This window comes from Lissotriton vulgaris, chromosome 11 (assembly GCF_964263255.1).
Source record: "Lissotriton vulgaris chromosome 11, aLisVul1.2, whole genome shotgun sequence".
Lineage (NCBI taxonomy): Eukaryota > Metazoa > Chordata > Amphibia > Caudata > Salamandridae > Lissotriton > Lissotriton vulgaris.
The window spans coordinates 731759943-731773116 of record NC_141699.1 but is presented as its reverse complement, the minus strand read 5'-3'; the positions used below and the strand labels follow the sequence as shown (position 1 = coordinate 731773116).

The following is a 13174-nucleotide window of genomic DNA, read 5'->3' as shown; positions in this document are numbered from 1 at the left end:
CCTTACCCGGTTTGGGGATAATAGTAATCAACGCTTTGGCCATGGAGTCCGTGGTCCTACCATCAGTCGCCATCGCATTGAAGAGGGAGACTAAGTAGTCGCAAATGTCGGGTGCGAACGTCTTATAGAAAAGGGCCATATAGCCGTCAGGCCCAGGGGCCTTATGCAGCTTCAAGGCCTTGATGGCATCCAAAACTTCTTCCCGAGTGAAGGGGGAGGACAACAAGCCATTCCATTCTGTGGAGACTTTCGGGAGAGGCAGACCCTCCAGAAACTCGGATTGAGCCTCCGGATCGAGAGCGTCGCTCGAGTAGAGCGCTGCATAGAAGCGACCAAATATGGCCGCCTTGTCCGCGTCTCTGTGCTGAACAGAGCCCGCGTGATCACGCACTCCCCCTATATAATCCCTTTCACGTTTGTCACGAAGTTGCCGAGCAAGATGGCTCCCAATCTTGTTGCCTTGAGAATAGGAGGTACGCCGAAGGCGCAGAAGAGTGAATTCCGCCCTGTTGTTATAATGGGCCTTCAGTTTCCCTCGCACCGCCGTCAGGGGGCGCAGGGTCACCCTGGAGGGGTTCGCCTTGTGGGCCTGTTCTAAAGCGGCAAGTTCCGTTTCCAGAGCTTCCCTCTCTGCGCGCCGCAATTTGTTCAGGCTCGCGTTGAGAGCGAGGCACGTGCCCCGCAGGGAGGCCTTGCAAGCGTCCCACGTGTTATACACCGACGTGTCAGAAGGAGGATTGAGGAGAAAGAAATCACCAATAGCCTTGCGTAAGGCCTTACAGGACACCTCATCCCTCACCAGAGCCGCCGGAAAGTACCATTTTCGCCAACCATCTCCCCCGCGGCCCAATGCAGTCCCAGAACCACCAGGCTATGATCCGATAACGAGAGCGGAAAGATATCAGACAACTGTATATCCCCCCGAAGAGCCTGGTTAACCAAAATGTAGTCAATGCGGGAGTATGAACGATGAACATGAGAGAAAAAAGTGTAGTCCCTAGCCTGTGCATGGACAAAGCGCCAACTGTCTACGAGCCCCATTTCACTCAATCGACGCTGTGTTTCCTCCGAGAAGACGCCAGTGTCCGCCCTGCGTGCCCCAGAACTATCCAAGTTCCTGTCCCACACCATGTTGAAGTCGCCCAGCAGGATTAGGTGCCCATCCACAAAGTCCCCTATCTTATCTAACAAACCCTGCAGAAAGCCATTCTGACCTGTATTCGGAGCATACACCACAACAAAAGTACACAGGCGGCCATACAACGTCCCCTTCACCATCAGCCAGCGACCCTCCTTATCAACACTCACTCCCAGGGGCTGAAAGTGGAGGGAAGCCCGGAAGAGGAGGGCCACCCATCTATGCTTCGTGGGCGCGGACGCCCTGTAGTTAAGGGGGAACTGCCTATGACGAAGTCTCATCTCGTCCCTCCTAGCCAGGTGGGTTTCCTGAAGAGCGACCACATCTAGGTGATGGTCCGAAATGTACTTCCATAGTTTCTGCCGCTTCTGTGGGGAATTGAGGCCCTTCACGTTCCAAGTGCCTATGCTAACAGGCATAATGGGGAACTAAAACTCCACGGCATGTATACGTCCAGACAGCCATGCTCCACTTTCAGATCTCCGACACACACCGGGACCTAAACCCATCGGGGATATCCAATCATAGGGAACCAAGGAAAAGACCCCAGCCACAACCACACTGAGGGGACCATACGCCTACTCCCCAAGCCTCCCAGGACGGCCCCTCTTCCAGAAAGTGCAAGAGTCGAGGGAGCACCATCATAGAGCAAAAGAAAAAACGCAAGAGTGAATATCACTGAAGTCACCAACATCATGCAGCCATCACACACGGTCGCCACTACCACCCCCCCTACCCCCAACCCCAACCCCAACTGCCCAGCCATCGTATCTACACTCAGAGCACCAACTGACCCACCCCCCTGCAACAACCCAAAAACCAAAGAAACAGAGAACAAGGCCCGCAACCTGAATCGAACGTTCGGCAGTTCCAATGGGCCACAGGTCACACGGTCCACATCAGACTGGAATCGGGGTGGGGGCACCAGATCGGGGGCCCCCAGGACCAAGGCCCGGGGTGTCTTCTCCAAAAGTACCATAATACCCCAGGGCCAAAGGAGCAGAGACCCTCCGGCGCCCGACCATCGAAGAAGTCAGGGATCATGCCGCTCCAGAGCTCTGCTGAGTATCCGCAAGGGTGGCCGAGGCCACCGACGCCACCGCCGACCCCCTCTCCTGCAAGCTGATAGAGTGGTCCGGTCGCAGTCGATCCGGGGAAGCGCCAACCCGGTGCCAAGATGAAGAGCGACGCCGTCGCCGTGACGGTGAGGATTGCGCCGCTTGAGATAATGGGTCCTCCTCTAGCCCCAGCAGCTCCCTCGCAGCCTTCAGGGAGCGGATCTGCACCAACCTGTTCTGCCATCTAAATATAATCCGAAAGGGGTGACCCCAGGAGTAGGAGATGCCACGCTCCCTCAGAAAAGCAGTCACTGGCCGGAATTCTCTCCGTTTTTGAAGCGTGGACGCCGCCAGATCTTGGAACAGCTGCGGTCGATGGTCTCGAAAGTTCAGGGTGGGGATGGACCTGGCCTTCCGGAGGATACGTTCTTTTATTTGAAAGTCATGGACACACGCGAGGATGTCCGGGGGGGGGCCTCCCCGCCTGGGCAGGCCGACTCTGTGCACCCTATCCAACTTGATCTCCTGAACTTCCTCCTCGTCCAGCACTTGTAGGAAGAGGGCCTGCACAAATTCCCTTAAGTCACCAGCATCCCCGTCCCAAGGGACCGCTCTGATACAGATGTTGTTTCTTCTGGAGCGGTTTTCCAGGTCCTTGGCGTATGCTTGCAGGTTCAGGTTCTGGTCTGTAAGGCGAAGAACATCTTGTTGCAATTGGTGAACGTAATTCGCCATACTCAGATCATGGTCTTCTAATGTGGCCACCCGCTCACCGATTCCGTCCACATCTCTCCGGACCTCCCGTAGGTCCGACGCTAGTTGAGCACCAAGCTCGGAGATATCCTCCTTGATCGAGGCGAAGAGTTCCGACATGAACGCCTTGGTGGCGGGTGCCTCCTCGTCCGACTGTCTAGCCGAGCCACTAGATCCGGGGGAATTTGGCGGTTGCGACGCTTTAGAGGCCCCTTCCTTCACTGTCCTCCCCTTGCGCGGCAAGTTCGACATCGCGGCGGAGTCGCGGAGGCAAGGCCGCCCAAGATGTAGGCCGTTCAAAAGCACCTGCGTCACAAGCAACAGCCGCCCGCGAAAATGGGCCGGAATCCCCGTCTCACACAGCCGGGCACGAAGACAACCACTCGACACCGCCAATGCACAACTCAGTCCACTATCACCGGGCCGTGTGGGCCGGGTAAGCAGTCCGCGTGGCAGAGCAGGCTTCCGAATCAGCCAATGTCCAATCCCGGGCGCTCCGCACAGGCCCAACAACCCCGAGCTGCAGGCGATGCAGGCCACGGGGCCGCCCCAAGCAGTACAGTATTCACATGGACGGGGAGGACCCCCCGATCCAGCAGAGGCCGTCGAGGGCGCCGACGCGTTGGGCAGGAGTAGCCACGATCAGCTCGCTCGGCCCCGCCAGAGATCCGCAGCTCACTTTCCACGTGGTCAGCCGTCTGTCGAGCCTCTCAGCCCTTCAAAGTAAGGAGCTCACCATCAAACCAATGTCCCGCTGTAGAGGAGTGAACACGATGGCTAGGGAGGGCAGAAGATGGCCGTCGCTCCGCGAAGCCACGCCCAGCTGGCGCCGAGTCACTGCGCTCCACGGCGGCCTCGCTCCCACGCAAGGCCGGTGCTCAGCAGGCCCGATGATGAAGGGCTCCTGGTGGCGTTGTACGGCCACTCCGGGACTCGCCGGGGACACCGGACCACTCCGCTCGATGCCGCTGGCCTCTGCAATCGTGTCAGAGCCGATTGGCGCCCTGAAGGCGATGCTGTACAATGCATAGCAGGTCGGGCGCCGGAGCGACTCGAAAGCACGTCTTACTCCGACGCCATCTTGGCCACGCCCCTCAAAATGATTTTTAACTTTATGAGAATAAAATTTTGAGAGACATAAGTAATTCCAGTGTTGTGCAGAAATAATTACCCGTGTCACGATTGAACACTAGTAAAGTGAGATTAGTGTGTAGGCCTGTCGGTCACAAATAGAAAGTCTGTAACACAGAAAGGAATTCTTTTTGATACTGTTTGATACCCAGTCCTTTCTGGTTCTCTGGGAAACTCTCTTTTTTTTTTAAAGTGGTATCATCCTGCTCACAGCTCTTCTCTATTGAACCCTCTCACCCAATCATTGAAGATGGAAAAAAAATCTAAACTTTAGACTAACTCTAAAGACTCTCCTCTACCAGTCCTCGTGCAGCTTTCATTGTGCAGAATTCAGCTTACCTCCTGTTTTATGTCATGTATTGCTCTTCACCCCCCCCCACACTTTATCCAAATGCCCAAGACTGGTTGAATTTATAGAGCTTTAACTCAAGGCTTTTCCACCATTGCGACCTTATTTCTTGTACTGCTTTTCACCTTGTTTAATGATTGTAAGTCTCCATTTCCTTCTTTAGGACTCTTTGATCCACTTCCCTGCTCTCAAATCTCTGAGACTACATGGTTTATAGTGCTCTGCAAATGCCCAGAAATACATTTGAAAAAATAGAATTAAACAAAATAAAGAGATGCTGTGTTGCCCTTGGAGCCAATAAGGGTAGGCGACGTTTTAGGTTTGAAATTGGCTACCTAACTCGTACTTAGGTTTCCTGACAATTCATCCATACTTTAATCGGTGTCAAAATTCTGCTCACAATTATATGGTCCAATGTGCTTCAAGATTTTCTAGAATGGAAAAGTTATGGGATGCCCAATGGAGGTGGAGGCAGGTGTATAACAGAAGGTAGAGTTCTTAGGAATGCATTCCAGAGTGGGTTCATAAGGCAAAGTATGATTAATAGAAAGACCAATAGAAACAGAATATTAAAAAAGTGAACATTAGATAGTATTCTAATTGGTGGAGGACCACAAAGGAAAACATCACCATACCTTGCCAATATGGTTAGGTCCTCTGCCCAGAAGCTCCACAAAAATGATCCCCATTTGACACGAGCAAAAGCGATGTTTCGGTATAACTTTGCATCGATGGTGGGATTACCAGAGGATAATCCGCAGACTCTGGTGTTATAACGATAGTGATTCTTTGCGTAAAAAGGAACCTGCAAGTTTTAATTCCCTCACTGCATCGACCACAAAGGACCTCAAAACATAGCAAATTGTTCTGATTTTAAAATAGTGCCTCACTTCAATGTCTTAGCCACATATCTGTACCTAGATATTGTAAATTTAAGGAGGAAATTTGACATCATCTCCTGGTGGCTCTGCTTTGCCTAAGTTGATAGGGCCACTGACAGGATGATCAGAAGACCCCCAGAAGACAATACCATCCACAAACTATTCCATGATAAATAATGTGGTAGATTCTGATGACCTTGGTGCTGTTCGTGAAGATGATGTGCACAGCGACACCACTGCTATACTAAGTGCAGGTCTGGGATTCGAGAAAGTTCAAAAGTGGCGGACAGGTTTTTCAGGTAATCTACAACAATATGGTCCAAAGCATTATGCCCCAAGAGAAACACAACGTTTTGGTTCATTTGTAAGCCAACCCTAATCAACCACAGAGCCATACTGTAGAGCTCTTTTGAGGGATTGCCAACAGGTAAACAAAGAGATGTGGTACCATATCATTAAGGACAATCCATTGTCTCTTTCTTCATCTTTAATTGACTGATCATTTTCCCTTTTCTTACAGTTTCCTGATTATCTGCCCTGCTCAGTGTCTCTGCAGCCAGCACCTCAGGACAAGGCCAAGGTGAGGATTTCACATTTCTGTGCTATCTCACTTCAGGAGATGAATCAGTGTAACTGGACAATGTGAGGAGGGCGGTAGTATTTACGTGCCAGGATGTGATGATGCTCGTGTGTGAGTCCCTGACCTCTAATACTAGAGTCTTTGAAGCATTGCAGGGAAGGTGGACATTGTGGTGCGTTGTGTTTGAGTTCCTGTAAAGGATTTGAATGGTGCCGGTACAGATGGCAGGAGTAGCAGGGTTGCCATAAATACAAATTGCATATGTTCCTTTTACACTAACATTTACTTTATTGTGTTTTTCTCTTTTCAACGCTTGCTTCTGAACCAGTCTTGCGGGGTTGACTTTGAGATAAAATGTTTCTCTGCAAGCAACTTGGATGAAAAAATCTCCAAAAGGTACAATCCAAAAAATTGGCCCCTAAATTTCAGTCCTGTCTGTGTATGCGTTTCTCAATCCTCAATCACCAATCCTAGAGTTTGAAGTATATGACCGCTGGCTTTGCTTCAGGTTTGGGGGAGTGTGAAATTGCCAACCCCTGCTGAAATTTGAGGTCACTGACCTTTGTTTGCGAGGTCATCAACAATTGGCTGAATGGGAGGTCACTGACACCTTTCTTAAAATGAGTTTACCAACTTCTGTTTAAAGTAACTGATCCCTCAGTGTGAGTTCAGCAACCCTTGGCTGGGCGTGAGATCAGTGAGCCTCATCTGACTGAGACCCTTTCCTGACCATTGTGGATTTTGAGCTAGTGACACACTTAATTTTGTGTATCTGATGATCTTTTATGCAGGGTTGTTGATAACCTGAAGCAAGCTTTATTTTTTAAGTCCTAGAAATTGTCCTTACTTCCCTCTGGCACTGATGGTACCCAAATGTCTGATGATAACAATGATTTGCATGCCCCTCTTTTCAGGAATTCTGTGCGGCTGTTGATCCGTAAAGTGCAGTATGCCCCAGACAAGCCTGGACCTAGTCCAAGGGCTGAGAGTTCCTGGCAGTTTTTCATGTCTGAGAAACCCCTGCATTTGAAAGCAGCTCTCTGCAAAGAGGTGAGGAGATTGAAACTGCTCAGAAATAGCACACACTCTCTTCACTGGTTTGTTATTTCCATGTTGAACTTACTGCCCACCAGTTCCAGTAATGTTCTTGCCAGTCACTGGGAACCTGGGGGTGTTTCCACTTTGCATGGGAATGTTTTGTGGGCAAAAATATTTGGTGTGATATGAAAAGCAGAAGATTGGAGGGTAGAATAAGCAGCAGAAAGGTTTGGTGGGAAAAGTATGGAAACTGGAAGGCTGGTTGATACTGTAAGGAAGGTGGAAGAATAGCTGACACATTGAAGAAGAAAAACTTAAATGACATCACAAATGCAATGCTCATACAGTTCAGGATGGTGAAGAATTATTAGGCACCAGTGTGAGCCTGGAATATCGTAAAAAGAATATCGAGTGAAGACCCTATATTGAGACTAGAAAATTGTGGACCATAATATTGACAGGGAAGTATGTATAGATTTTCATACCTATCTCCACATCTACATACCTTGATGATATATATATATATATATATATATATATATATATATATATATATATATATATATATATATATATATATATATATATATATACAAAGTTGGATGACTGACTCAGTCATTGAGTAGTAGTGTAGTAGCAGTGTCTGTGGGGACACCAAGACATGAGTAAGATTGGCTGAGATAAGAAGGAGGCAACATAAAGGAGGGTGAGTAATAGGTACTATTGTTACAGCTGTGTAGAATTGAATCACATGGTAATGAATGTGGATATTTGGTGACACCTCAAGAAGTACTAGATGGTTGGGTGGCATGGTAAGAAATGTGAAGAATGTGGTTGGCATGACAAAAAGGGTGGTGAATTGCTTGATGTGGTAGGGAAGGTAGACAATTGTTTTATGTTGTGAAGAAGATGGAAAATGTCTTGGTACATTAAGGAATGCAGAGGAATGGTTGATGGATGGAAGAGTGAATAGTTGTCAAGCATTGGGATATGGAGGATTAGTTTACATGATGGTGACATGGGAGAGGTAATTGGCAAGACAGAGGATTGGCTGATATGGTTAGGAATGTGGAAAACTATTTGGCATGAAATGGGATATCGCAGATGACATGAAACAGTGAGGGATACATAGAATGATTGTCACATTAAGACATATATCAAATGGCAAGCAAGGTGAAAGATAAGGTGCTCTGATTAACAAGCTGAAGCATTGATTGGCATTGCTAGAATGGAAGAGGAGAGGCAACATAGCCTGGAAGGCAAAGGACTGGATGGTATGGCTAGGAAGGCAGAAGCTTGATTGGTATCATCATAAGTGAAAAGATTGGTTGTCATGTTATGAAGTCAAAAGATTAGTTGGCATTGTTAGGAAAGCAGAGCTTAATTGGCATTATTGGAAGGCAGAAGATTGGCTGGAATAACACCCAAAAAGATTTGGTTTTATAGTCAAAAAGACAGATGGCTGGTTGGCATGGTTAGCATGCTGCTGATTGGTTGCTACAGTGAAGAAGATGCTCGAATGGCTGTCATGTTGATGATGAGAAAGTATAGATGAGAAGCCTTAGAATTGTTTCTCATTGTTTGGAATGCGATGCATTATAAGCAGAAGATTGATTGGAATGTTTTGAAATCTAAGTAATTTGTTTGCAACGTTAAGTAGATGGAGGACTGGTCTCATACTGAGGAAGGTGTAATGCTTTGAAAGATATGTGTTTGGTTTGCAAGGTTACAAACGTATGAGGTTTCATGGTAGGGCAAGAAAGATAAGTGATTGGCTATGAAGCCACAGAGTTGATTGGCATCGATAGGAATGGTAGGTGACTGGCTGAAGGATAAGCAATCGGTATGGTTAGGAAGGTAACATATTGGTTGGCTTGGCAGGTGGAGTGTTGGTTGACATGGATAGTTAGATGAAGCATTGGTTGACATGGTTAGGATAATGGAGGATTGGAAGGCCGTGTTAGCGAAACCGAGGCTTTGTTACTATGGTTTGAAATCTGGCTATTTAGTGGACATGATTAAAGAGGCAGAGGACTGGTCAGCGTGCTGAGGAAGGTGTTTCATTGTATGGCACATCAAGGAAGTCAGAAAAAAATGGTTGACAATGTGGAGGTGGCATTGGATTGACAAATGCTAATGTGCATTGCTATGATTATTTCACATCTCTTGGACTCTTTCTCCCCATATAGGTATTTTATCATGGAGAACCAATCCCAGTTTCAGTGACCATCACTAACAACTCTGAGAAAAACGTAAAGAAGATTTCCGTCTCAGGTATGTACAGGTACAATTTGGTGATTTTGGCTGGCCTCTAATCTCTTCTTAAGTCCAGCCACTGATAACTGGACACCATAGTGCACTGACTGAACTTTTTGTATGATTTTATTGGTTTGTCACCAGAATCATGCCTCTCTTGAATTTATCCAAGTACTAACTTGGCTTCTGCCTAATTTTATTTACCTGTCCCTGCAGTGCATTATCTCCATTTTTGATTGTTTGATAATAACCAGTAGTTGTTGCGTCATTCTTTTAACAACTACACAGTAAGGAAGAAACTTTGGGGCATATCTAAAAGGAGCTAACGCCACCAGAACGTCCCCTTTTCTGAGTTTCTGGTGGTGTTAACTCCTTCACTTTATTTACAAAACAGCATTACGCCACGCTAAGCCTGATAAATAAGGGCCCTATTCACGCAGCACTTAACGTGAAAGGCGCGTGTAATGGGCGTTGCAGTGGACACTCCACTGCACCACCCATTACTTTTTGGCTCTGCCCCATATTTTCAAGGTATGGGACAGTGCCAAAAATACTAGTCTTAAGGAGGCGATACAAGGAGAAATGTTTTATTTCTCCTCATATTTTGCTCTTTCCACGTTTGCTTCATTCTGCAAGACACACATAGATAGAGAAAATTGTCTTTAAAGATTGTTTATGTGCAGGAAGGAATCCCTTCCTGCACATAAACAGTTGCCCCTGCAGTGCAGGCACCCTATCAAAATGGTGCTAGGGTGCCAGCACTGGAGCTAGGCAGCGTATTTAGCCCCAGCACTAGGGGTAACACAGTGATGCACCGCATTCTTGTAAATATGGCACACATCAGCGTTTTGAAACTGTCGGAGCAGAGCATCACCAATTTTGCATTAACACTGTGCTCCGCCAGTTTTGTGTAAATATGGCCCATAAGTTCTGGATTAGTAGATTAATAATTTCAATACGCTTGGATCTGAAGAAGACTATGGTGGCTGCAAAAGGTGGCACTGAGCTGTGTTAGGAGTTCTTCGAAGTACTGTCTGACCATTCCGGCTATTCTTTCTGTGAGTGCCTCTTCCAGTAGTGGAAGGTGCTTGAATATGCTTCCTGTGCTCACATAATTGACACTGTCCATCTCTTTCAGTGGAGCAAGTGGCAAATGTTGTGCTATATTCAAGCGATTACTACACCAAGACAGTGGCCCTGGAGGAGTCAGAGTAAGTATCTACATGTTTTTGCTTTGAAATACTTGTGCTAGGGTAGTCAGTGACTTTGCGAGCCAGTGACACAGGCTATGAAGGCGAGTTGGATCAGCATACGAGATAGTCCCTGACATACACAGTGTCCCCGTTCAACCACAACCCTTGTCTGTCACTCTCAGCGCAGTCTTTAACTCACAGTTAGAGCATGCTTTCACTCACAGACACAGCAATGGGCTATTGTTAGTAGAAACAGACATGGGATGGCACTTTTTTTTTTTTTTTTTTGGTGCAAGACGTTTATTAAGTACCGTTAAGTATACACAGCACTCTGCCACAACCCGGAGGCCGGCTGCTATAGTGCAAATCAACAAAGAAATAAGAATAGACAATCAAGAGGCCTTGTATGCAGTGCTGTAGAAACGGCGCATCAATTCATTAACAGTACATAGATATTAAAAGCAAATCAATTCGTCTCACTTTTGTCATTTTGCTGAAGAACAAACAGAACAAAAAAACCTAAGCATGTGCAAGAAACCATTCGCAGAGGGGTGAGTCCCACGTGGCAGCCGAGCGGCTGGTGGACAGACACAGTTCACAGCAGGATGGGGACAGCAAGGGAAGTATAGCAAGGACAAAAATATATAAGGAGTAAAGTGCACTATCGGGTCACGGGAATCACCTCAGGTCTCCGTAACATCTCCACATCTTCCCCCGGTCAGTCCCAGCAACGCCAACTCATACATCATCAACAAGTGGAGAGTCTGTTATCAAATAGCATTGTAATGGGGCCCATATATCCGTGGGCCTGGAGGAGGGCGGCAGCAGTTCGGCATATGTATTCAGTTGTTCCTGGCAATACACCAGCTCCCTCATCCACTCCTTAAACTTAGGTGCCCTTCCCCTCCCCCACCTACAAGCCACTCTTCGCTTGGCCAATAACAGAGCCATCACCACATACTTGCGGTGGGCCACCTGAAGAGGTTCGACATACCCTAACAGAGCCATTATCGGGGAGGGTTCCACCGTTGTGTTTAACATTGTGGAAAGCGCCCGAAACACCTGGTCCCAGTAGTGATATACTCGTGCACAGCCCCATGCAAGGTGTAGAAAATCAGCCCCAGGAGTCCCACATCTGTCACAGGCGTCATTATCCCGCAGCCGGAATTTGTGTAAGCGAGCCGGCGTATAATATAACCTATGTATGAATTTGTAATGAATGACCCTGTACTTACTGCTGGATGAAATGCGTTCTGTCTGCTGCAAGTAAAACGACCATTGTCTGTCAGTAAGGGGTACGGTCAGTTCCCTATTCCACTTCTCCCTTGCAGGTAGCTCAGTGTACTCCACATTAACACGGACCGACTTATATAGTGTAGACACAAGTTTGCTGGGGTTCTCAAATTGGAGTATGTGCTGCAAGGGGAGCAGTACAGGAGGCTCATGTGGGAAATCTGGCGTAATCGCCTGCAGCCCATGTCTCAATCTCATATAATAAAAGATCTCTAGTGGTGTCGGATGTATCCCCTCATAGAGGTGATCTTTGGTGCGGAATGTGGCATTGCTATATAGATCCCCCCACGTGCGTACATGAATTTTCGTCAACAATTTCTGAAAGCCAGTTTCCTGTAGGAGCGGCAGTTGTGGGTGATATGTCAGGGGCAGGAGGGCGGGCGTAAATCAACTGCAGGTCCAACATCTCGCTAATTCGCGACCAAGCCGTGACTGTACTAGACACCGTGTTGGGGGTCTTATCTCTTCCCTCCACTGTTGAGTATATCGCTCCCTCTTTTGGCGTGGGGTGTGCTAGCCAGTGTTCGGCCGCCAGCTGAGGCATGTACCTAGGTTGTCTCACCCAGTAATAAGCGAAGTGTGCCTGGGCCGCCCGGAAATACAGTTCGAAATCAGGCACTCCAAACCCGCCCTGTGCAAAAGGCCTGGTCAGCACCTCCCACCGGAGCCTGGGCGTCTTTCCCCCCCACACCAATTTGAGCATTTCTGAGCGAAGCCGCTTAAAAAAATATGCACCTGGATGGAAGGGTATGTTGAGGAACAAATACAGCAGTTTAGGGAGCACGACCATCTTAACAAGGGAGGCCCTCCCCGCCATAGAGACGGGAAGTGTTATCCACCGTGAGACATGGTCACTAATCTTATCCATTGCCGTACCATAATTAGCCCGCAGAAGCGTCTCCCTGTCTTTCTCAATGTGAATACCCAGGTATTTGAAATCCCCTTCACACCATGTAAGTGGATAGTCAAGTGGGAATGCGCGTGTGGAAGCAGTGAGGGGGAAAATACAAGACTTGGACCAATTTATCTGTACTCCTGAGAGGGCCCCAAACCTAATAAATTCCCTAAGTATGGGTTGCAGATTATCGCCCGGGTGCCGAACATATAGCGTGATGTCATCTGCGTACATGGAGATGAGGATCTGCCTCTGAAAGCAGCGCAGTGCACTATCCTTATGGTGTTGTCGCAGCTTAGCAGCAAGGGGTTCTGTGGCTATGGCAAAGAGAAGGGGGGATAGGGGGCATCCCTGCCTAGTCCCCCTGGAGACAGTGAATTCTGGGGAAAGCTGCCCGTTGATGAGGACCCTGGCCATAGGGCTCGTATATAACAGCCTTATCCATGATATGAAAATCACCGGAAATCCCATGCGTCCCAGCACACCAAGGACATAATCCCATTCCAGCGAGTGAAACGCTTTAGTGGCGTCTAGGAATATGGCTGCCATGGGCAAATCCTCGTGAACCGAGTCATACACTGAGAAGAAGGTGCGAAGGTTGTGGGATGT

At 48.0% G+C, this 13174-nt stretch overlaps 1 protein-coding gene across 1 annotated transcript in view; it reads left to right on the top strand.

Annotated features, from left to right (window-relative positions):
• The window catches only part of SAG (S-antigen visual arrestin), a 139760-nt gene that overhangs the window by 42652 nt on the left and 83934 nt on the right, over positions 1–13174 (top strand). Inside the window, exons 6-10 of the mRNA XM_086943847.1 lie at positions 5831–5890; positions 6219–6286; positions 6805–6940; positions 9118–9202; positions 10323–10395. Coding sequence (XP_086799973.1) covers positions 5831–5890; positions 6219–6286; positions 6805–6940; positions 9118–9202; positions 10323–10395 — 422 coding nt within the window. The remainder of the gene's footprint in view (positions 1–5830; positions 5891–6218; positions 6287–6804; positions 6941–9117; positions 9203–10322; positions 10396–13174) is intronic.